This window comes from Maniola jurtina, chromosome 21 (genome assembly GCF_905333055.1).
Source record: "Maniola jurtina chromosome 21, ilManJurt1.1, whole genome shotgun sequence".
Taxonomy (NCBI): domain Eukaryota; kingdom Metazoa; phylum Arthropoda; class Insecta; order Lepidoptera; family Nymphalidae; genus Maniola; species Maniola jurtina.
The window spans coordinates 8,081,912-8,107,350 of NC_060049.1; the positions used below are offsets into that span (position 1 = coordinate 8,081,912).

The window sequence follows — 25,439 nt, forward strand, 5'->3', positions numbered from 1 at the left end:
AGACTTGCCTTTACACAAGTTTAAAAAATCTATTAAAAGTATGCTCCTGAAAAAAGCTTATTATACAATCGAAGATTATGTAAATGACAAAAAAGCTTGGATTTGATGCGCTCCAGCAATACACGGCGCTGCAATTGCTTGTATACAGTATGGCATATTATTGTAAATTGTAAATTTGAAAAGAGCAACCGCCGAGTTTCTTGCTGGTTCTTCTCGGTAGGAACAGCATTCCGAACCAGTGGTAGATTATTTTGACGATTCAAAAGCACTTGTAAAAGTTTAATTGAATAAAAATAATTTGAGTTTGAGTTTGAGTTTGAATGATTTCACCCTAACCACCTGGGTGCCTGGTGACTTCGACCGCCCGTTGTGCCAGATCCTTTTTTCCACGCACATACAAACTGTGGAATCAACATGGGGTTATGAGAGAGGAATTGATATACGTCGCCCTTAAACATAAAATTTTGGCCCCGAGTGGCACTATTTTACATCACTACCTATGAGCAAAAACAAGACATACGAATGTTTGTGGACCAATCAGAAGAGAGAAAGTTCAAAGTCCCAGAATAACAAAATAGAATTTTGCTCCCACTATCCCGTAATGGCAATGTCACATACATAATATATAATATAATATCTGCGTAGGTACGGTCGGCCTCAGAATTCGAGTAGCAATTCCGCGAAACTATTGCATCAAAAACCTGTCGCACTTATGGCTTTTTTCTATAAACACGCTACACACACCTAACGCATGTGCATAACCTTGCCACGCGAATATGATCATTAAGGTGCTAAACAAATTACGGCCTTTGAATGTACATCAGCGTTACTTCTGAAAGTGGTAGTACTGTACTTTATTTAGACTATGGTATGGTCTAGTTTTAGTTTATTAGTCATTTAATGCCTAGCGTCCCGGCGGTGGTCGCGTTCGCGGTCGCGCTCGCGGTCCGCGGTGGGAGGGTCGCGTTCGCGGCGTTCGCGGTACCGCTCGTCGTAGTAGGGCGTCGCCGCTGTACGACTTTTGCTCGTGCTTGTATCTCCGGCGCCACTCTCCACCGCTGGCTCTACGGGCGACTTGCGAGGCCTGCAACGAATAAATATAGGATAATTATAGGTCTAGGTACTAATAACACTAGAAATAAGACAACTGTGATAGTAGCTAAAACAGAAAAATGGAACTGGGTAAGACATGAGCAATGAACAAAAACTACAATTTCGGCAATGATGGTGAATTGGTGAATCGGCAACGAAGGTGAAATTTAAATAAATTTTTATTTAAAAAAATGAAATTGAATTTTTATTAGTGTATGAATTCGTAATTCTCTTAAATTGTTATATGTAGTCTTACTGTAGGCGAAATGAACGGCTTATTAAACAAATGTTCGATACATTTGAATTTGTCCGGAGTATTTCAAGGTATTCTCTAAACTTGAGATTTTATTTGCTAAAAGCCTTTGTGCTACAAACTCGTGATAGCCTAGTGGTTAGAACGTCCGCCTCCTAATCTGAGGTCGGGGGTTCGATCCCGGGCACGCACCACTAACTTTTCAGTTATGTGTGGTTTTAAGCAATTAAATATCACTTGCTTTAACGGTGAAGGAAAACATCGTGAGGAATCCTGCATGCCTGAGAGTTCTCCATATTCTCAAAGGTGTGTGAAGTCTTCCAATCCGCACTGGGCCAGCGCAGCGTGGCAGACTATGGCCTAAACCCTTATCATTCTGAGAGGAGACCCATACTCAGTAGTGGGGCGGAAATGGGTTGATCATGTTTGTGCTACAACTGCGCCCCCCTGTCAATGTCACTCAAGATTCAAAATTCAAAATATTTTTATTCAATTGAACTTTTACAACTGCTTTTGAATCGTCAAAATAATTTACCACTGGTTCGGAATGCCGTTCCTTCGGAAAGAACCAGCAAGAAACTCGGCGGTTGCTCTTTTCAAGTGCCAAGAGAGCCTTGTCGGACTGTATTACCTCTCTTCCGTCCGGCTGTGTCCCCTGTTGTAGTGCTCTGCACGCTCGCGGTCCCTGGACCTTGAGCGGTCGCGTTCCCTCTCACGATAGTCCCTGTAATACCTGCAAATAATAGACGAACTCATTACAAACGACTAAAATAGTTATACACATTCCAATGTATTAGATCACAGCAAACCATAAACTCAATTGAAAAGAGGCTAAAGGCCGACGCATACCAACGGAGTAGACAAGAGCAGTCTTTTTGATAACTTGATCTCAACTCAGGGGCATGACCGCGGTAGTTTGACAGCTACGGTGTGACGATCGCATTGTCTGTTCGTTTTCAAATCTAGTTAGTATTTCATCTACAGGCTAACAAATAGATAAGATAAAACTCTATAAAATGTAGGTATAAAAAGCTTTGGTAGGTAGATCTTCATAGAAAAAAGTCACTGCTTTAAAAAAGACATCACTGCTTTAGGGTGTACATCTCCTGTAAGATGGTCCGGTATCTGAATGAAACGAATGTTGAGTGTGTTTTAGAAGCTTTGTGTGGAAATTGCTCGCTTTTTCTGCATGTTAAGTAGTAGGGGGTGCATATCGCATGCTTCACGGTGTACCATACAGTCTATTTTAGCGAATCAAAGCTTGTTATTCTTTGTGCAAAGTAAATTAAGCACAGTTTTCAGTTATTATCGAGAAAGACGCTACGCCACGGCTCCACTCGACTTTGTGGGTATGCGTTGCACCTAAGTTCATATTCATACTAACGGCATGCTGCTTGCCGCGACATTATTCTGCCACATTCTGGTCATGTCATGGTGGAGCCTTTTAAAGTTGGAATTACTTACACTAAGTTACTAAAAAACAAAAATAACTAACTAAGAGTTACTACGAAAAAATAAAACAAATGCAAAGTTTAAAGGGAAGAAGGATCGGAGGGTTTTGTATGTTACAACTACATATCGATTAAAAACTGAGTGAATTTTAACAAATCGGTAAGTATATAAGATAACTCTGCACTGTTTGTTAGTTTAACTTTTATGAACTAAAAAGTCAGGTCTTAAGCTCAAGGCACATTGCGCATTCGCTTTGCATATTGAAGATAAAGTTCACTTTAGAAACGTTTTAACAAACGCCTAACATTATCTTCAATTCCGACGCAATACGCGTTGAGCCTAAAATAATGCCCTAAGGCCGTGATTAAACTTGTAAGTTTGTAAGTAAAATTTTCAACTAGCGTAAGTTGAATAAGTGTTTAAATTATTAAAGTCGTAAGTGAAATAAGTTTAAGTTACTTACGTGAGTAAAACTTACAGATGTAACCGCGGTAGAATCGCAATAGAATCGTATCTAGTCGTAACATACAGCTATGTAATACATAGTATAAGGCCTATTTATGAAAATAAGGCTTACGTATCACCACGGTCGCGTTCACGGTCACGCTCCCTCGACCTTTCCCTGTACCTGTAATCAAAGTGATTACATTTCATTTCCACTACTTTATAATTATTTGGATATTTCAAATTACTACAAATTATTGATAATAACTGTATTCTTGGCTTAAATTAAAACATACCTTTATTATGATGTGTTTTTCCTGTATTAATTTTGTGGTGTATAATAAAACTATATTTATTCATTCATGATGAAATAATTGTCACCTATAAGGCCGGACCACATCACAGCAGCGCTGCACGGCGCGTCGCTTCGCGTTAAAATATTATATGGAGAGCGTTCACTATAACTTGATCCCCTGACGTTATGTTGGCACCATTGCAAGTCACACAATAAGAAGCCCTAAGTTGTAAGGAATAAAGCAAATAAAGCAGTGGTGCCAACATGACGGCAGGGGACAAGTTATAGTGAACGGTCTGTATGCCGCGATGCGCAGTGACGCACGGTGCAGCGCCGCTCTATGGCGATATACACCATACGAAAAGCTTCCGCATCCCGTTCCTTCGTTCCTTGTCCTCGACCGCCGTCTCTCTCCCCCGTACGACTCGGTCTCTACGCCGTGCAATGTGTCCTTTACCCTCACCTGTCTCGCTCTTCCCTGTCACGCGACCTGTCCCTGTAGCGCGACGCGGAACGCTCCCTGCGACGCGGCGCGCGGTGGTGCACGCGCGCATCCCTCTCCCTCGACCGCGACCGCCGTCTCTCTCCCCCGTACGACTTGGTCTCTACGCCGTGCAATGTGTCTTGGAGTGAGGAGATGAGAATCTTGCATCTGTCATCATGTGCCACCTATAAAGGAACATGTTAAATTGTATTTTTGGAAAAGTATAATTTTTTACTTGAGAAATCCTGCTCCTACATCAAATTAAAAATTGTGTCTGCTGATGAGATTCATCGAAAGTGGTATAACTCGTGCCGATAAATAAAATGAATCGAGACGAAGCAGCGCTAATCATTCTGATTGAATGATGATGATCATTCTGATTCAATGAGTGAGAACTCATACATGGGACCTTCACTCACCTTGCTCTGCTTGATGAGCGAGATGGCGGTGACCAGCGTCTCGATAGCGGACGCGTACTCGCCCGCGGCCGCGTCGCTGACGGCGCGCGCGATGGCGCTGGACGACACGGTGCGGTTGCGGCCCATCACCTCCTCGAACTCCGCCTCACTGATGACGGGGTGCGGCGGGTGCGCGGGGTGCGTGGGGTGCGCCGCGTGCGGGGGCGCGTGCGGGCCCAGCGGCGAAGGGTGGTGCGCGGGCCGCGCCTCGGCACCGCCGGGGTAGCTCTGTAACATCACACGCAGCCTCAAAATAATGTTCTTTAGATTTATTTTCATTTTAACTCCTGCTTTGTAGCAGGACTCTGTACTCAAGTTTTCACATTTATAATATGAGTAGTTCTAGCATACAAAGCAATTTCAGCCCGCTTATACTGGGCATAAAAAAGAACTTTGCAAGCATGAGAAATGAAAAATATACATACTGCAGGTGGTCTTCCGTACGGCTGGCGCGCGCCGGGCGGCGGGCCCTGTGCGGGCGGCGGGCCTCCGTGCGCCGGGTGGCCGTAGGGCGCGCCTGGTCCTGGCGGGACACCAGTTTAGTTTAAGGCCGGATGTATGTGTCGTGAAGCATATCGGTTTCATACATTTAGTATGGTTAGAGAGAGACGACACAAGGCATCACGACACGCCACTACACAAGTGTCTCTAAGATAATAGTGGAGTCTTGTCTCTCTCTGAAGTTTCAACATGTAACCGTCGGCCAGCTGGCGCTACCAAGCAAGACAACCACTCGGTGGGAGATCTCCCTTTGGTACGGTCGAGCACACAGACACTGCTCCCGTACAATACTGTATGAAACCGATATTCTTCTAACGGTTGACGACACAACACGACATGCTAGTGTATTTATAATCTATAATATAATAAAAATCATTTGCCGCGCGTCTCGCAAACACTCGACATAAGCTCCACCGATTTGAATATTTATTTTCGTTTTGTTCGCCTCAATACTGGGGTGGTTTAGAAATAAAAATCCGGTCAAGTGTGAGTCAGGCACGAACAGGAAGGTTTCCGTACAAGATTAACACTTTTTTTGTAATGTAGCCACAAATTTCATGGTTTTCGGATTTTTTCCTTGTGCTCTAGGACATTGCTATCTGCCAAATTTTATGATTCTAGGTCCACGGGAAGTACTCCGTAGATTTTGATTCCAACAGACACACAGCCAACGAAGGGTTCCTTTTTTCTCTGGAGATATGGAATCCAAAAAATCAAAACTGTTTTATTTATTTTGAGGTTAATGTCTATTCTTACCGCACTATTAGTACATGGGCCTGTTTTTTTCTTCTCTCGTCTGGCTTTACAAAGATTAGCCAATGTCAAGTTTGTAGTTAGTTACAAGTTAGGGAAACTATATAAGTATGGACTTCGTCTGTGCCGGTGCTAATCGACACACGCGCGGCGCCCCCTTAGAGCGCTTCCCAGTCAGGTCCACCACCAAAAAACAGCAGTGAAATACAAAAACCGACCACTTTTAACAAAAAAAACACTCCAAAAAGGCACCGCACGCGCGCCAGCAAACGCCAACACAGACAAAGTCCGGGCCTGTTATTGTACAGCACTGAGGGTCAAGTAAGTAGTAATTACCGGGCGGCGCGGGCTGCGGCGGCGGCTGCACTGCGGGCGCGGGCTGCACGGGCGGCTGCTGGTTGAAGAACGCCGGGTTCACGTGCGGCGCTGGAGCCCCGCCTGTACCATACAACACGATGATTAAAAACCTGTCAAGTGCGAGTAGGACTCTCACATATAGTCGATAAATAAAAATAAAAAAAAATTTGAAGTCTTAAAATAAATTAATCTTTTAAAAAAGATTCCGACGAATTGAGAACCTCCTCCTTTTTGGAAGTCGGTTAAAAAGGGATTTAAGCCGGCGTTGGGTTAAGTATGATGATGATTATGGAACAGTCTGAAAGCCTACATGAAACACTACATGTAGGTTTTCTCAATAACGTAGACTAAGATAGAATTTTCAAAAAGTTCAGCCTAATGTAGCGGGGGCTGATATGCTAGCACTAACCTGGATGTTGCGGCATCGGCGCGGGTCCCCTGGGCGGGCCCTGCTGGTGCGGCGGCATCTGATGGTGAGGCGGCGGCATGCCTTGCCCGGGCGGCTACAAACAAAACCTACACTCACAATCATGCACTTACGGCCATTTACTTTACAATACTATCAAGGTCAAAAACTTGGTACAGGATATGTTCAATGTTCTGTTTTTTATTGTATACAATTAAAATTGCACCTTACTGTAACGTAATAACGACTAAGGCGCCATCTCCACGGGCGAGAAAATCGCAAACGAGCGATACTATCGTCGGCGATAGTATCGCTCTGTGGAGATTGGTCTACGAGTGTAAGAGTTGTATCGAATTTGGCGGCACGGCGAGACTATCGCTGCAATACTCTCGTTCGTGAAGATGGCGCCTACGGACCCATTAGGCAAATAGTTCACGGTTGACTGTTTGCCTTCCCATACATTTCAGATAGAGTGATCTTTCAACAGTTTGCGGAGTTTCGCTTGCCGTCTCATTCAGTACAGAAAGCGCGAATTCACCGCGAATCGTTTCGCGCGTATACGCGCGTACGTTGCATCCAGAAGAAACGTGCAATACATGCCGCCCCATTCCCCTAGATACGTGAAGATCGCGCGTAAATTGGACGCAACCATCTCAATCTCGAATCGAGCGGGCGACGAGCGTTAACGTGCAAGTCGAGAATATGGCGTACTACATACTATCTACATGCGTATATTAAATACGCGCGCTGCTTGTGGACGCGATGTTTTCCTGGCCAGTACCTCGCCAACACGCGTATGAATTCGCGCGAAACGATTCGCGCACTCGCCCCTTCTGAACAAGGTCTTGGGCTGAGATTTATAGAGCGCACTTTAACTTTGCTCAGACTTAAGACACTGTTAAAACGAGACAGTGTTATATGACTGGCATAAATCTGTCTCGTTTTAACTGAAACTTAGTCTGAGCAAAGTCAAAGTACGCTCTACAGATCTCTGCCTTAGTGTGCGTCTTGAGTGACGGCGTGCCGCGTGTAGCGGAATGGCGTATCGTGGAGCAGATTTACACGTCGTACTAGTCCTTAGTGCACACAGGGAAGTGCACGTCCACTATCACTAAGGACAAATTCAAACGAGACAAATTCAGTCGAACATTTGTTTGATGCACCGTTTCATTCCAGCTACGCGGTGCCTCGTCACTCAGGACGCAGACTTATCCCTTGCATGTGGGGTGCGTCTTACCGCGCGCGGCGACAGCGGCGGCATGTGGTGCGGCATGTGGTGCGGCGGCGGGCCGTGCGCGTGCGGCGGGTGCGGGCGCGGCAGCTCGTCGCCCCACTCGCCGGGCCCACCGCGGCCGCCCGCGCCCTGCGTTCGCAATAACCACAGAATTCACAATAGGTATACATACAATACATCGCTGAAACGTGGACACTTGTTCTTGTCCAGCTAATTTAGAGCCTCGATAGCTCAAGGGTTGAGGAGCGAACTGAATTCCGAAAGGTCGGCGGTTCAAACCCCACCCGTTGCACTATTGTCGAACCCACTCCTGGCACAAGCTTTACGCTTATTTGGAGGGGAAAGGGGAGTATTAGTCATGATTAGCATGGCTAAGATTCTTTTTAAAAAAAACTCACTCAGCGCGCGGGCTATGTTAGTTGTCTCTCTGAGGGATAAAACCCGTAACGAAGAAACCTATAGGAAAACGAAAGTAACCGACATAGCCCAACAAATTAGTAAGCTGAAGTGGCAGTGGTCATATTTGCCGCAGAACTGATGGCCATTGGGCAGAAGTGTTCTAGAGTGGAGACTGCGTACAGCAAGCGGCAAGTGTGGGACGAGTCGAACCCGCAGTACTGACGACCTTAAGATAGCGGGAAGCGGATGGATGATCTTCTCAAGGTACATAGGTCCCAAGCTTGCTGTGGCACAAGCAGCCATGGCACATAGCGAGGTGCATGCGACAGGGGGCTATTTTCTTTACGAGCCCAATGAGCGTCGCGCAAGGGAGGCAACGATGTATTCGTAAGAGATCTTGGAGGATTCATTCCCAATATCCGCTGAGAGGATTTTAGTAGGCAAAAAACCAGCATGGCCCGATATCTTTCTCAGCACGTAGGAGATCTTAAGAAGATTTCGTTAACAAAGGCATCGATCCAACTTCGTCCTACGTGTACAGTACGTTACATTACGTTACATTACGTTACCCTAAGTAACGCAGCCGGAGCCAGAAATAGCGGGGGCCGCCGGAAACTAGAGGTATTGATCTTGTAACCGCTCTGGGCAGGCGAAGATTGGTAGGAAAACCAGAGTAACCAACATAGCTCAACGGGTTGCGAAACTGAATTGGCAAGGACAAATAGTTATAGCGACCTCGCATTAGAAAGCGTAGCGTTGAAAGACCTCCTCCTAGTTGGATAGACGGCGCAAGACCGTGGCATGAGGAAGTCCCTACTATACAGTGTAGGTATATGAGAGAAACATCAACCATTATTAACATGGCTATTTTTGATTCTTTTGTGTTGACAAGCATTATATTTTCATTCTATTAGAAAGATGTAATTTTAAATTATCAATTAATTTCTCTCTAAGTTGCTAAGATGTCGGAAATACCAATTCTATTACCTTATTTAGAATTCTGTGGCAAAAAGTGACCCTAGCAAAATAACATTGGAAGGCAACACCTTTTTCCCCCTTTAAGTACCTACCAATGACGTTTCTACCCCATAAAAAAACCTGATAAAGGTCCCCCCGCCGCACACATGCGTGACTGTCAAAAATAATGGTGCTATTCGCTTGTTCCAATTTTTAAACTTAAGGGACATGAGACGGGTCTGCCCGCGAAATTCAAATTTTATTTGGTTTTTTGCAATTTGTGAATTAATGCGACAAAGTAGGCTTATGGTATACATACCCCATGCGGTGACGGCGGGGGCATTTGGTGCGGCATTTGGTGTTGCGGGGGTCCGTATTGTGGAGCTGGGGCCTGCATGTGGTGGGGCCTGGGCCAGTCAGGGCCCCCTCGCGGGCCTCCTGGAGGGCCTCCGGGGGCGCGTTGCATCTGCGGCGGCCCTTGGAACTAAAGAAAATTTACTATTATTTAGCTCTTTTTGATAAATTCTTTGATAAATTGATTTAGCTCTTCTTTTTGTAAATTGATTTTATTCTTACGACTGCGTGGATTTAGATTTTTTAAGGATCCCGATTGAAGTCCCAAAAATATTTCTTAGTGTGAGGCAGTCTGGCTTATAGAGAAAGAGTAACTCAAAATTTCAAGTTTCTATATCCACCAACTTAGACTGTTCTTGTCTGTTAGTTTTGTATGCGAAGATAGATAAATAGAAAGAAAGAAAAACAAAAATTGTGCCACACATTACATCTTATAACTAAGAGTTGGTTTCTAAATAATTTTTAAATATGTACATATCAAAACTTGCGAAACCGGCAGGAATTGAACCTCGTCTTCTGGGTTCGTCGTAAAATTAAAATATACCATTTCATTTTTGAAAGCCGAAATTAGTGTAGTGGTCTCACCTGCATCGGTGGCCTGTGTTGTGGGGGCCCCTGGTGCGGGGGCGGGCCCTGATGAGGCGGCATATGGTGCGGTGGGGGGCCTTGGTGCTGCTGCATGTGGTGCGGTGGGGGGCCATGGGGTCCGGGTGGGGGCCCACGAAGCTGATGATGGGGGCCTGGCCCAGGCATCATCATGCGTGGGCCATTTGGTCCCGGTCCATTTGGTCCGCCACCAAAGAATTCTATGAATTAATGAAAAGTTATAGTTTATACAATGTTAAGATCAAAGCCGGCGGGCTGATGGCTTTCTATAAAATAAAAATTAACATGGCTAGTATAATAAGTGTAAACAACCCGGCTTAGGCAATGCACCTCAAATCTCAATAACAAATTATTCGTCTGGAATAAATTAAATTTATTCGTCATACATGAGGAGCTGTGGGCATGAAGAATATTTGTTTCAATTTTATCTGAACCTCAACAGTGGCTGTTTTTGCATCCTATAAAAGGATCTATACAGCATTTATATACCTACGCTCACGTCCTGATTCAAACATTTTAAGCGGTGTTTTATAGAGAATCTTATGTGGCTATAGTGTACTTCCACTCCGACTTACATTTCAGTTAAAACAAGACAGATTTATGCCAGCGAAATAACTCTATCTCCTTCAACAGATATAGTTAAACCTAATCAACTCAACCTAGGGCTAAGATCAATATAGAGCATACTTTAACTTGTTTCAAACTTAACAGAGTTAAAACGAGACACTATGTCTCTACATAAATAAGTATCTTATTAACTCCGTCTTAAGTCTGAGTAAAGTTAAGGTACGCTCTATAGATAGACCATTCGGTAACTAAATTTTTTCATTTGAGGGATATTTATTTTTTCATCCCAAGGTCACAAATAGGTCTAATGATCGTCTAATGGCAGTTTTACGAAAGCTTCACTTTCGTATATACTTATGTTGTACATACATGACCTTGGACATAGTTTGCAGTTCTATAACCATTTATACTAATTGGTCTATATAACAGAAGGAAAGGCGGAAATTTATAGTGTACTTTTACTTTGCCCAGACAAGTTAAAACGAGAAAAACTTATGTCATCGATATAGCGCTGTCTCGATTTAACAGTTTCTTAAGTTTGAGCAAACTCAAAGTGCGCTCTATAGATCTCAGCCTTAGAATCATAGATTTAAAAAAGAAATGTCAATATCTACCTCCAGGGTGTGGGCCAGGCATGCCCCCAGGGTGAGGACCTCTCATACCGGGGTTGTTGGGTCCGGGCGGTGTTGACCTTGTCTTCGACTGACTCTCAAACTGATTCAACGCCTGTGGGACGCACACCTCAGAATATTACCACAAAACACTTAATAGTACCTTCCAAGTATAGAGGATCATTTAGAGAAGACGTTTAAAATAAATAGCAACTCTAGTAACGAAGCAATAAAGTGCAATTCAGCTCACACATCACTGCGACCTAAAAACACCTCTCTTTCTACCGCATATACTTTTATTTCGTTATCTCTCTCTCAAGAGATAAGGTAAAGGTCCCAATGCACTTAAGCTGCGCTGCGGTGCGCGGTAAATAGGGTTTATAAGGTTTGTAAGGAGCAAAGCGCATTTGAGCGACGCGGCGCGGCAAATGTACTTTATGAGTGTGTAATGGAACAAGGCGCTGGCGCGTTGTATCACGTCGCGCAGCGCAGCGCAAATGCGTTTGTACCTTTACTCCGCACACAAAAGTTACAATCCTGCGGAAAAATCGCGCGGTGTAATTTCGTAGTGCGGGATTACTCTAAGAGCCGGCGCACATATGGCATAGCGCAGCGCAGAGCATTTTTCACAGTCAAAATATTATCGACATTGTCCTCATTGAAATAATATCTAAAATCAATTGTGCATCCGTGCGGATACTCGCGCATCCGCGCGCAATCCCGCGCGTGCTCGTGCTTTCTCTGGTAGAAATTCGCATAATGTGTTACGCGATTAGAAAACTTCGCGGGCATGCTCTGCGCTGCGCTCCGCCATATGTGCGCCGGCCCTAAGAGTTACTCGAGAGCCTATAAGGGACGCGCCGCCGTAGGTATATTTCACGGGCCACTTGACGAAGTAAATTCTGCCTGACATTAGGTACCCCTGAATAAACCATCTTCTTGAATAAAAGTATAAAAACTGGTCAAGTGCGAGTCGGACTCGCATTCGAAGGGTTCCGTACCATCGTATAAGATATTTTAATATTTTTATGTGCAACACAGCAAGTTAACGGCAACAGCGCCATCTATATGAGATTTGGTAAATTATTTTTTTCGTGAACACATTTTAATTATTTTTTTGTGTTTAGGTAACTACAACTTTTCTGTTTTCGGAGTTGTTCCTTTACTTGTGCTATAAGACCCACCTACATACTAAATGTCGTGATTCTAGGTCAACGGAAAGTACCCTATAGGTTTTCTTGACAGACACGACAGACAGACAAAAAATTAATCCTATAAGGGTTCCGTTTTTCTTTTTGAGGTACGGAACCCTAAAAATTAATACATATTTGTTTTGGTTCGTTACCTACGCTTCGTTCATCGTTCATCCGATTAAGTTGAAGCTTTGTAGTTGTGTACGATGTGTGATCCGAATGAAGTCAAATAAGTACCTAAGTACTTAGTTTGGTAATTGTAGACCAATTGATACTAAACATTTCAAAGCACTTATATCAAGCGCTGACCTGATTTTTCATATATTTTCCCCAGTAAGAAGTCTCTCTGAGAGACCTATACAATAGGAGTCTTATCAGTGCACTGCACGTGAACGTGCGAAGAATTTAGATGCGAAGGTGAGGGCGTTTCGCTGCACGATTTGCTGGCACTATAACTTCGCTCGCAATAAGACTCTATTGATGTGGAGGGATCTGCTTATTGGTAAATAAGCAGATCCCTCCACATCCTTCGAAATTATTTAGTTGACGGCAATACTGTACAGTAGGTACCTATAGCCAAAACGAGTCAAGCTTTGAGTATTTCTTTTATTCAGGTACAAGTTCCTTGACTGCTCTCTCCTGATGGTAAGTGATGATGCAGTCTAAAATGGAAGCGAGCTAACCTGATAGCCCTTAAACCGTACACGGATCCATTGAGCAGGAGGTGGGAGTTGACTATTACCCCCCGTCCACACTATGCCCGTGTGGCATGGGAAGGCGCGAGGAACGGAGGCAGAGACGTAGTGTGGCCGCGCTCGCGTGTTTCTCGTTCACGCCCATCGCTCCCTATTTTGTCGGTAAGTATGCAATAGCGCGCACGCTGCCAGTTTCGACGTCCATCGCGTTACAAAGGCAAGTGACCTAGTGCGGCGGGTCGCGATTAATTGCGCGAGTAGAGCAGTGTGTGGACGGGGTATTAGAGATATCGTACTCGGAGGAATGCCCCGCACTCCCGCACGCCATCTCGACATGTCGCGTACTATACACATATTTTTTCATTTTCATGTTGGTATCCAAAAATTCAACTTTATGTAACTTTTTTAAATGTAATTACCTGTTTAGTTGGCAGCGTCACAACGGGATGCTGACCGTGAATCTCCTTCTTGGACAGTCGATCGAGGACCATCCTGGTGGATTGGTCGGAACCCAGCGATATGACGCAGAATCCTTTCGACTGTCCATTTGCCCTGTTCTCGAAGAACTTCACGTCTTGAAAGTCCGTTACGCCGATATCGGCGACCGCGTTAGCTATGTCTTGATCAGTCGCCCACTGGAAAACATATGCATCCAAAACTCAGGGATATGCCATCTCATGAAACGCGAAGCGAAATAGAAGATACATACTTCACCGTGCCTCGTTTTTTTTTCTAATCAGTGCCACGTATACCCCCAATGTTATGTAACGTACCACGAGAAACCTCTACGCCAATTTTTTTTTTCAGAATACCGTCCGAGGTAACTAATTTCGATCGCGATCAACTATTATTTTTGAAGTCCCTCACTAAAAAATACGGGCCTAAAATTCAATCATTTGAAATCTTTCAATCCTTTATCTTACACATACTTTTATCATCCATGAATCCCCTAAACGTAAGAAATGTGCCTATTTCGATTTTTTTCAATATGAAATATTGGGTGGAAAGGAAACAGTTTTTATTTTAACCATTCTTTTATTTCAGTATCACATTGAAGTTCCATTTTAATTATATTATTTCGCAGAGGACTAGGCAGTGAACATACTGCGTTAAAATAAGTTAAAGCAAAACGTTGGATTGATTCATTCGACAGAATCAAAAGATGAATTTTACAAATCTACAAAATGATAGTGTCCTTACTAATATATTTACACTTGAAAAATTATTTAACAGCATAAATTAATTCAACCATTTTACTTTTGATATATCTAAATAACTAAATAAAAGTTTAGATTTATTTATTCCAAGATCAACAATGAGTTATTTTACAAGATCAGTCTAACAAGATATATACCCAAGCACCAGATAAAAGCTCTGTTCAATACATGAGTTTCTGATTTAAACAATGCAATTTTCTTTGGACCCAATTGATTCTTTAATATAAATTTATTATTAACAGTAAGTCATAACTTTAACATTGTAAACTGAACTATACTGGTTAACCACAGGAACGATTTGCGCGAAACACAAGCCAATGCCGATATAAATAGTTATAATGTATGCCGCAATCCAAGACCGAAATAAGATAGACAACAGATGAAATACATTAAACTTAACTGTCACATTCAATAGTAACACAAACTTACAGACTTTATTTCGCTAGTGAAGTAGTTATACTAGCCCCATTGAACACTGACAGTCATGGCGACACAGAAAACAATGTAAAAATAGTAACTTCATCAAAGATAAATCAGTGGCAATTTGAAAATTACACGATGTAATAAAACAAAATCAATCAGTACACAGATATAATGAAAAACTACAGAGGTACAAGCATTTTCTTACCTTGTTGATAACCTGATAAAGGAAAGTATTAAGTTAAAGTATATAAGTTTTCAGAATTTTGGTTGCTAATGGCAATCAAATGTTTGCATAATCCTCAGGAACTTACGCACCAACCAATATCCTGATTTAAAACAAAAGCATATTTAAAAAAATAAAGCACAATATAATCTACCTCAAAAGTGGTCTTTGTCAAAATATATATATTATTTTATATATAAGATGTATTAAAGAAAAAGGTTTAAACAGTTTCAGTCTAGTTATACCAATACGTTCGACAGATATGTAAATCTATAATTTATCATTATTACTTTTCAGTGATATCAAGAATATCACATTTTTGATACCTGCAGGGTAGTTTCATTTTATAGATAATAATTAAAAAATATCTATATATTAATTCTCGGTAGGATATTCTTATATTATAGCGGTTACAAATTCTAATATGTATGCAGAATTTAATAACTATGTAAAAAATAAATTCTAAATAAATTACTATTTTCAATGAATATATAAGTTAATCAAACTTTCTTCACCATACTCTCATTCACACACACACTCATTCAGATACATAAACATTCAAAATATAATTATTTACTACATGTAACCACATACATACAGATTGAGATATTTACAAATTCCTGTCATAGATTGTTTAAAGTGAAACTACAAACCTTATAAGAAAATAAATTGAAGTACTTATACAGAAAACAATAAAGACTAATAAATTATATTACAAAAAAATAAAAATAAAATACCTTGAACCCTTAGCAATTTTTTTTACATGTTTTATTCGAGAAACATAAAATCTATTGCATGTAGAATGATAATAATTATTATGACAATAATAATTAACAGAGGGATGTGTAAATATCTCTTTCTATCAAAATCAGAACCAAAAGTTTGTCACAAAGTGATCTCCAAAAAATAACATCTTTGTATTCTGGATTTTGATATTCTATCAAAACTTCAGTATCCACTACAACATGGTAAACGAAACTTCATAAAATAAATGTCCAATACCTTACCAATTAGTAAGAAAACACGACACCATGTTTACTTTCTCACTAATTATTATGTGTAATTATGAACATAGGTTGGTTCATATTGCATAAAGAAGAGATATGACTAGTAATTTTTTTATTCAATCTTAGATTAATTTTTGTTTAAATAAGTTATAGTAGCAAAAACAAGTTTAAGTTCTATAAAAAATAAAGTTATTAAAAAAAAATAGCATCTATGCAATGCAATAAAAAAAACATTGTTTAGTAGCCGATAATTAATATTAACCATCGAACTTATAGTTAATCGAAACTAGAAATAGTTAATCGGCCACTTTAACTGTGTAGAGGTGTCTCTGACACGTCTTAGGGCCGGCGCACATATGGAACGCAGCGCAGAGCATGCCCGCGAAGTTTTCTAATCGCGTGACACATTACGCGAATTTCTACCAGAGAATGCGCGAGCACGCGCGGGACTGCGCGAGTATCCGCACGGATGCACAATTGATTTTTTTAACCCCCGACCCAAAAAGAGGGGTGTTATAAGTTTGACGTGTGTATCTGTGTATCTGTCTGTGGCATCGTAGCTCCTAAACTAATGAACTGATTTTAATTTAGTTTTTTTTGTTTGAAAGGTGGCTTGATCGACAGTGTTCTTAGCTATCATCCAAGAAAATCGGTTCAGCCGTTTGAAAGTTATCAGCTCTTTTCTAGTTACTGTAACCTTCACTTGTCGGGGGTGTTATAAATTTTTAATTTACACTTGTTTAGATATTATTTCAATGAGGACAATGTCGATAATACTTTGACTGTGAAAAATGCTCTGCGCTGCGCTCCGCCATATGTGCGCCGGCCTTTAACCTTTGTAACGTCTTGTCGACGTCTCCACGAGAAAAGACGCTCTACGTAGCCGAAGCTACCGATTACTATCTCTTTCTAAAACTTGATTGGTAATGTGTATAATATTAAATCCGGGTATTATACGCATATTGTGAGAGGACAATTTTCCTTCTTCCCCGATGTTATGTGGATATATAGAACTCTGCATGCTTACAGAGCGCGTATATTTAAATGAGTGCTTCCTGATTAGACGAGATTGTTTCTTAAAAGCACCAATCGGGAGCATATTGAAATATAGGCGCTCAAGGGGTCGATTGTGGTAAAATGTCAGCTACTGTGTAACAATTGCAATCTGCTCTTGGCCAATATGCGTTGTCGCAGCAAAAATACCATAAATTCAGCCAATCAGAACATATTGAGATCCACAATCGACCAATGGTAAGCTTTCGTTACTTAACATATTCAGTGGCATTGATTGATGCCTCTGATACTATATATGTATAAAACGTCTAAATTATTATACTATACCTCACATTGAAAAGATAAATAACAAAAACCGATATTTTTTGGGACAATAATAGAAACATGTTTTCTCGCAAAGTTAAAGTCATTTAAATCACATGTAAATATGAAGACATTCTAGTGCTAAAATAACTTTCTCTGTTCCACCATTTAACAGGGACAGTAATAAAAATTGACAAATATTACTCATGAATACATTGACTCAGTATAACATTTAATGATATTAAAGAGATTCAAGATTTTAAAATGATTTATAAATAATAATAATTAGATGATACCCGGCGACTTCATCTACGTAGTCTAAGTCTAAGTCCATCTCCAGGATGCCAAATTGGTTAATCAGATGGGATATAAAAAGGTAACAGACACACTTTTGCATTTATAATATTAGTATGGATTATGAAACAAAAATATAGTTAAATAATTAATTTTTTATGGTAAATGGTTAAGATAACGGTAAATATTTTTTTGGTTTTATCATATTGAACTTGTTTTTGCTAAAAATTGATGTGGCAACATTAATTATTTTAAAAGAATTTACCTATTTAGTAATTCAAAGTAAGAGAACAGGAAATTTATTGAATCCCAATTCAGAAGTGAAGGCAAATAATGCTACTTTACATATTTAACATATTTATCTCACATTTAAGATGTTATTAATTACTATGCCATACAGTCATACTGAACATTTGAACCTTAACATATAAATGTTACAAACATACAAAAAAGTTTTGATTGGAAATAAAATTATAAAAATTTCCTGAACTTCAAAATGTTGCTACATCAATGAAAGTGAGTAATTTTGTTTTAGCACAATAAATGTAAATATGTATATATGCAAACATAATAGAAAATTGTAAGTTTTGAGCCAATACATATCATATTTGACCTCTGCAGTGACCATATCCCAATTTTTCCACATAATTTTGCCTCATTTTTACAAGCGACCACCCATAGGCTTAGCGCAACCAACAAACAATAACAGGATGGTTAAAAACTATTTTTTAATACTTACTTTTTTATACTATTTACTTATTTTTATTTAGGGTTATGGGCACTGCAGCGTAATAATCAAATGTAATGGCACTTAAATTTTTGTAGTAAATAACCAAATGAATCAAATTATACTTAAAGTTTTATAATAAGTTGTCTTGTAACAAATTTTTTCCTTTAAAGTTCAATATTTTAATAAACACATGTACATTGTACAGTATAATATTACAATTATATTGTTATAAAAACTGTTTCTTATAATAAAGTTGCAACTACAGTAATAAATTAATATATTTGCAAGTAAATTTCAATTGATCATTTAAAAAAAATAACAATTTGCAGATAAGGTGACTGAGTGATTTATAGTTTGAAATAAAATCTAATATCCAGACAGTGGTATCAATAAAACCATTTTAAATCACACATGCTACATCTTTACAGCTGTTGAATATTGCTACCATTTCAAGAAAAATCTTTTTGCAACTTTTACACAATTATATTTTTTTATCTATAGATCTATGGTTAACTTATAAACATCTCTGTTTTGGTTTAATACAGGATGTGGATTTTTTTAATGTAAGTATAACATAGTTTTAGACAGATTTACATGAAACTTAAGCTAAATTGAGGCGACTGACCTTCCCTTTACATAGGTAGTTCTTGGTGAAAAGGGGTGGCTTAGTTTATGTCTTTCAATTTAGATAAGTTTATTTGTACGACAGAATTAGTGACAAAAAGCTTACATTGCGCTATTTTAATATTCATATATTTATAAGGAATATCCACAAATATTAACTCAATTTAGGCCTTTAGGTAAACATTTATGCAAAATATGCCTCACTGTGATATTTGTCACAGTGTAGCTTGGTGCCTTAATGTCAGCTCCATGTGAAACAAATATGTGCAAATACATACACAAACCATGCATATGCTGAAGGATTCCTCACTACAGCACCTTGTGAACTTATTGGTTTTCAATATGCCTTGACATGTGTGTATATCTGCATACATTTGTTTCACATGGTGGTGGCCTTGAGATAACAAACTAAACTGCAAGTGAAGATATTGCTGTCAGGCATTTTCGGAATGTTCATACTGTAATATTTTTAATTTTATACAAGGATTTTGTCATTTGATTGTTTTTTGATGGCATAATTATAAGTATAAACAAAAAGTAAATTAACAGTGTGTGTATGTAAAAAAATGTTACAGGACAATACCTAGTAAAATACTGCAGAGATTTCTTTTTATGAATCTGTATCAAGTTGAATAAGTTCATTTGGTTACTTAACCTTAGGAGTACCATCATTTGTTTAGTATGAGCTAAATTTAGACATGCCATTCAAATTAGTGACTAAATACAAAAATTGTTCTGATTAAGGTAGGTAAAACGGAATGAGAATTGGCTTCAAAGGTAATAACTATAAAAGCCGGCATTTGCAAGTACAAACTACGCGTTACAAATTCATAAAAATCGATAAATAGAACATGGCGTTTATATACTTTAGACCCACTCATTAGTAAATGATGATAATCCTAATAAAATCCGTGTCAACGCAACAGACGTTTGAAAAATAATAATTATAGTAACGTCCTATATTTACATAATATAATAACTAAAGAGAAAAATCAGGTACAAACCCAGGTGAGGTTGCCGATGTAAAGTTGGAAGCGGCGGCCATGATGGCCGTGGCTTGATACGGTGTTGTGGTGGTACGGAACTGAACCGTTGGTTTCCTCCGGTGGATGCTGATGCTGCGGCGGTCCGGAGTTGGGTGGCCCGTCGCCGTCTTCGGGCTTCGACGGGGCTGCGATCACGTCGTCGTACAAATCGACATTTTCACCTCCAAAGTCATCCTGTAACCCACGCCGTTATTCGTGTTAAGCATAGCGCCGTCCCAAAGTTATAACCTAAATAACAAAGACACCTTAAATAACGAATTTTTAAGCATTTTATTGACTCACCTGTCTATTAAAATCAGATTCAATATCGTCGGCGTACAAATCTATATCCACGCCTCCATCCGCCATTTTGCGAATTGAAGAAAAGTGTAGTACCAGTGTGACCAGTCACCAGATTTAAATTAATTACACCGACCAGAAAAATCCTTCTATAGCTGCTGGACTAAAAACTGCTAAAACCTGAAAAAAATAGTAAAGTTATGCTAACAAAATATTAACTAACTAATTTATTTTTTAAGGAATGGAAAATAAAAACACTATTTGTTTTTATTTAGTTATTCATCATTATATCCGAAGGACAAAAAATTATAATATTCCGTGATAAAAATCAATTTATAAGTAATTAAGTGTAATCTAATTCCCTGTCTGCCAATTCAAAAAAATTCAAAATTCAAATTATTTTTATTCAATTAAACTTTTACAAGTGCTTTTGAATCGTCAAAATAATCTACCACTGGTTCGGAATGCTGTTCCTACCGAGAAGAACCAGCAAGAAACTCGGCGGTTGCTCTTTTCAAATGTACAATTTACAATAATATGCCATACTGTATACAAGCAATTGCAGCGCCGTATATTGCTGGAGCGAATCAAATCCAAGCTTTTTTGTCATTTACATAATCTTCGATTGTATAATAAGCTTTTTCCAGGAGCATACTTTTAATAGATTTTTTAAACTTGTGTAAAGGCAAGTCTAAAATTGATTGTGGAATTTTATTATAAAATATTACACTCATTCCCACAAACGATTTTCCCACTTTCCTGAGGCGGAGCGTAGGATATGCGAGCCTATTACGGTTTCTAGTTTGCCGGTCGTGGAAATCACCGATTTTTTTGTAACTATGAATGTTTTGTCGTACAAAAATTATATTAGCGTAAATATATTGAGAAGCTACTGTAAGAATACCTATTTCCTTAAATTTCTCTCGTAGGGAATCGCGCGGTTTTAAATTATAGATTGCGCGTATTGCCCTTTTTTGTAAAACGAAAATTTTTCCAATATCTGCCGCTTTACCCCATAGTAAGATTCCGTAAGACATAATACTGTGAAAATAGGCAAAATATACAATTTTTGCAGTTTCCACATCAGTTATCTGTCGAATCTTTCTAACAGCGTAAGCAGCAGAGCTGAGTTTACCAGCAAGTGTTGATATATGGGCGTTCCATTGAAGCTTTGCATCTAAAGTTATCCCTAGGAACACGGTAGTTTCTTCTACTTTCAACATATCATTATTTACCATTAAATTAAAATCATTTGCCGTCTTAGTATTGGGCAATGCGAATTCGACACACTTAGTTTTCTTTGCATTTAAAAGCAAATTATTAACAGTAAACCAATGAGTAACCTGCGATATGGTTCTATTTACATCGTCAAAATTATTATAATTTCTATCGACTTTAAAAATCAAAGACGTATCATCAGCAAATAGTACAATATCGCAATCATTTTGGACGAAATATGGTAAATCATTTATATATACCAAAAACATGAAGGGACCTAAGATAGAGCCTTGTGGAACACCCATTAGTGAGGCTGATCCGGATGACTTCACATCATTTACACATACAGTTTGTATACGATCACTGAGGTAGGACGCAATGAGACTAAGCGCAGAGTCTTTGATTCCATAGTAGTTCAATTTAGCCAAGAGAGTCTCATGCGAAACGCAATCGAATGCTTTAGACAAATCACAGAAAATTCCAATAGCATTCTGTGAGTTCTCCCATGCATCGAATATATGCTTTAAAAGCATTGCGCCCGCATCGATTGTTGATCGACCTTTAGTAAAACCATACTGCTCCGAATGAAGTAATTTATTCAGATTAAAGTGCTGGAGCAGTTGGTTGAGCATAATTTTTTCAAATATCTTGCTAAAAGTCGGTAAAATTGAAATTGGCCTGTAATTATTTGGGTCAGTTTTACTACCCGATTTAAAAAGAGGAATTAATTTACTGTATTTCATAAGATCTGGAAAGGATCCTGAATCTACGGACTCATTAAAGATTAGAGCAAGATATGGAGCAACAATATCAATAATATTGCTGATTACTTTTACTGAAATTCCCCATAGGTCTCCGGTTTTTTTGTACTGTAGCGATTTGAATACTTTAACAATATCATATGGGGTAACGTGTTCAAATTTAAATAATACACTGCACTCAGAAACATTGCTCCTTAGAAGAGTGTAGGCTTCCGTTGGCGACGAGTTAAGGGAACTGGTAGTGGTAACTGGAATGTTTCGAAAAAAGTCCTCAAATACGTTTGCTATTTCTAAGTCGGAGTCAGTAATATGGTTGTTAATTTTAAGTTCCAATTTATTATTTTCCACTTTACGTTTCCCAGTTTCATCTGTGATGATATCCCAAGCTGCTTTGATTTTATTATCAGAATTAATAATTTTCTGTTTTATGTGAATTGACTTAGCTTGTATGCAAACATTTCTAAATAATTTTGAATAATTTCTTACATACTGAACAAATGTTGGAGTATAATTATATTGCTTTTCTGCATACAAGTCAAACAGCTTGTTCCTACTTTTATAAATGCCAGCAGTAGCCCACTCACTAAATTTAAGATTTTTAAACAATCTTTTTTCTATGACTTTAAAAATACAATTAAATTGGGAGTTTATACAGCTAAAAAAAGCTTTATAGAGTTCATCCGGACCACCCTGTGTAAGGTCAATTGTAGGTAAAGTAGATAAAATATTAAGTTTGAATTGCCTTACTTTTTTGGTGGTGACTGGCCTATACTTTATAACTTTTGTTATATTTTGTTGAGAGCTGGGAACAGATATCATTTGTCCACAGTGGTCGGATCTAAGAGTGGTGATAATGGATTTTTTAACAATTTTACAATCACCAAAAATGTTATCAATACAAGTAGCTGAAGTTGCAGTTACACGTGTGGGCTCAACAAAAATGTTTTCTAAATTAAAACTTTTAAATAAGTTAAGTAATCTGTCTGTAAAGGAGGTGTGAAGTAAAATATCAATATTAAAGTCTCCACAAATCAATATTTTTTTTGATGACCTACATATCCGCCTCAGTGCCTCCTCCATGACGTCCTCAAACAGCAACAAATTCCCACTTGGCTAGCGTTGTAGTCTATAGCCAAACCCTTTTCAATCTGAAAGCAGACATATTCTGAATGATGAGCCGAAGCAATGGGTTGATGATGATGACGATGATCCAAGCAATCTGCGGTTATGGCCGATGTGTATAGGTATGATAAAATACAATGAGCCTCATGTAGCCTGTTACCAGTGGGAGATACGTAGTCTTAAAAAATAGCTCAATACTATTATTATCAAATATCAACCATGTAGTTAGGTAAGTAGTTAGTGTAGTCCTCCTAATACGGATCATCTCCTTTGAACGATAGCTTTCAAATAGCAGGAATAAAGAAAGAATCTATGGCATTAAGTATTGGGTAAGAGGTAAGACGTACTACTTACTTCGATAAAAGGTCTCAGCTTCGCAAATACCTATCTGGGTGCTCAATACGTCATAACTATTCAAAAAATCATACCAATATTGTATTATTTAGAGCCTCAATAGCTCAACCGGTAAAGGAGTGGACTGAAAATCGAAAGGTTGACGGTTCAAACCCCGCCCGTTGCATTATTGTCGTACCTACTCCTAGCACAAGCCTGACGCTTAGTTGGAGAGGAAAGGGGAATATTAGTCATTTAACATGGCTAATATTCTTTAAAAAAATAAAAAATAAATTATAATAAAAGTCAAAGGGGTTCATACGTGCAACACACACGCTCAAACACACATACATATACACGCTATTATAATTATAATAACTACTTAGTTGTTAGGTAACTAGTCACTTATGTTAAAATATTTTACTAACTTATTTATATTTTTAGTAATCTCTTAAGGCTTTACCGTGTTTTTTTTTTGGGTAATGGTGTTAATTACGGATAAATAGGTACTGCGAGTTGCGAAAAAATCTGCTAAATTCTAAATTAGGGGGCATATCCTACTAAAGTCAAAGGATTCTGCTGAATCTGGTCACCCTACTGAGCTGCGCATTCCGGTTCCCATAGCGCTTCGCTAGGCTTATAGTCTATGGGATAGTCACAGATTATAGATTTACTGTTTGAGCGTAGCGAAAAAAATTTAAGTCTATGGTTTCGGCTATAATAAAACAAATAAGTTCTAAAAAATGTAAAACCATGTACTAGATAATACTTAGATATTTTCTAACGCTTTGATCTTACTCTCCTTATCTATTTTTATATCAAATCGAAAACAAAAATACACTTAGCGCCATCTATATCAGATAGTTATGGTCCATTATCCAAGTATTTTTCGCCAATGCTGCCATCTAGAATGTAATAGAAAAATATTGAGGACTAAACTAGCATGCGCGGGGCAAGAGGGGCGACAGCAACCATCCCTCGCCATTTTCCGTCAACCTCAATCAAGTTAGCTTCTGTCAGTCGCTGTGTGTTTGTGACTTGTGTTGTGATATGAAAAATTATTAGTACCTATCGATGAATCTCAATGGGAAATCGTGTTGATTACGACGCCAGACGATGGCTCGTTTATTGTGTTTGTGGCTCTAATGCAACGTTCGGTCAGTGATGATGGCCAAGTGATTGGTAAAGTGAAGTGATTTGTGTCGTATGCTGGGTTACCACAGCATTGAGCTCCTTTCTTTGGATAAATCGTCCTTACGACGACGTCGGGCAAAGGGACTGGAAGGTGACGCACCATGTCGGCAAAAAACATTCCAGGAGACAAGGTAGGTGTGACTGAACTGTGAAGTTGTGGCCTAACGCAACCTACAACAAAAGGTCACTTTATGTTTGTTACCGTAGTCTCCTTTCTCTTACCGAGGCGTGGACGGTCGCCAAAAAACTTGAATAAATAATATGTAGAATGTAATAAATTCTTGAGCTTAAACAATAATTACAGTGGAATTTGGTATCAATTCTTTTGTGTCATAAAGTTTTATTGACCTAAGTTATTATACCTATAGTAATTAAATCTAAAGGATTTGAAGGTCAAGGCACAAAATATTGACTTAGTCTGACTACATATAGGTAGTACTTCTAGAACAAATCACCCTGAAATTCTGCTAAAACAGCCAGGATAAAGATCAATATTAAAACTAAAAATACAAATTGCCCTGAAATTTGCTAAAACAGCAA

General features: G+C 39.1%; 2 protein-coding genes across 6 annotated transcripts in view; one reads left to right on the forward strand and one right to left on the reverse strand.

Annotated features, from left to right (window-relative positions):
* Nucleotides 1–325: 325 nt before the first annotated feature.
* LOC123876410 (cleavage and polyadenylation specificity factor subunit 6) lies at nt 326–20,377 on the reverse strand. Of its 5 annotated transcripts, none has more exons than XM_045922655.1 (15): nt 20,275–20,377; nt 19,951–20,166; nt 13,531–13,746; nt 11,227–11,338; nt 10,025–10,245; nt 9,405–9,569; nt 7,733–7,858; nt 6,499–6,592; nt 6,069–6,170; nt 4,904–4,995; nt 4,440–4,706; nt 4,000–4,205; nt 3,375–3,425; nt 1,977–2,078; nt 326–1,084 (listed from the first exon to the last, which is right to left on the reverse strand). In XM_045922655.1, exons 1-15 carry the CDS (start codon nt 20,338–20,340, stop codon nt 898–900), a joined length of 2,223 nt encoding a protein of 740 aa, XP_045778611.1. In that variant the 5' UTR covers nt 20,341–20,377; the 3' UTR covers nt 326–897. The 5 variants fall into 5 exon arrangements, with proteins under 5 accessions (XP_045778611.1, XP_045778610.1, XP_045778613.1 ...); XM_045922654.1 differs by having other exon boundaries at nt 4,904–5,001; XM_045922657.1 differs by lacking the exon at nt 7,733–7,858 and having other exon boundaries at nt 4,904–5,001.
* A 4,280-nt stretch (nt 20,378–24,657) lies between these two features.
* Nucleotides 24,658–25,439, forward strand: part of LOC123876427 (ubiquitin-like protein 3) — a 191,144-nt gene continuing 190,362 nt past the window's right edge. The window contains exon 1 of the mRNA XM_045922686.1: nt 24,658–25,030. Within this exon, the coding sequence (XP_045778642.1) occupies nt 25,001–25,030 (30 nt within the window). The 5' untranslated portion in view covers nt 24,658–25,000. The remainder of the gene's footprint in view (nt 25,031–25,439) is intronic.

What these genes read in the sequence shown, in the direction of transcription:
- LOC123876410 (XM_045922654.1), bottom strand. Translation starts at nt 20,340, where the DNA reads ATGGCGGATGGAGGCGTGGATATAGATTTGTACGCCGACGATATTGAA. An exon ending in ACATCGGCAACCTCACCTGG is followed by an intron (nt 13,747 to 19,950) that starts GTTTGTACCTGA and finishes TATGTTTTCCAG; the next exon opens with TGGGCGACTGATCAAGACAT. An exon ending in GCCGCAGCCCGCGCCGCCCG is followed by an intron (nt 5,002 to 6,068) that starts GTAATTACTACT and finishes GTGTCCCGCCAG; the next exon opens with GACCAGGCGCGCCCTACGGC.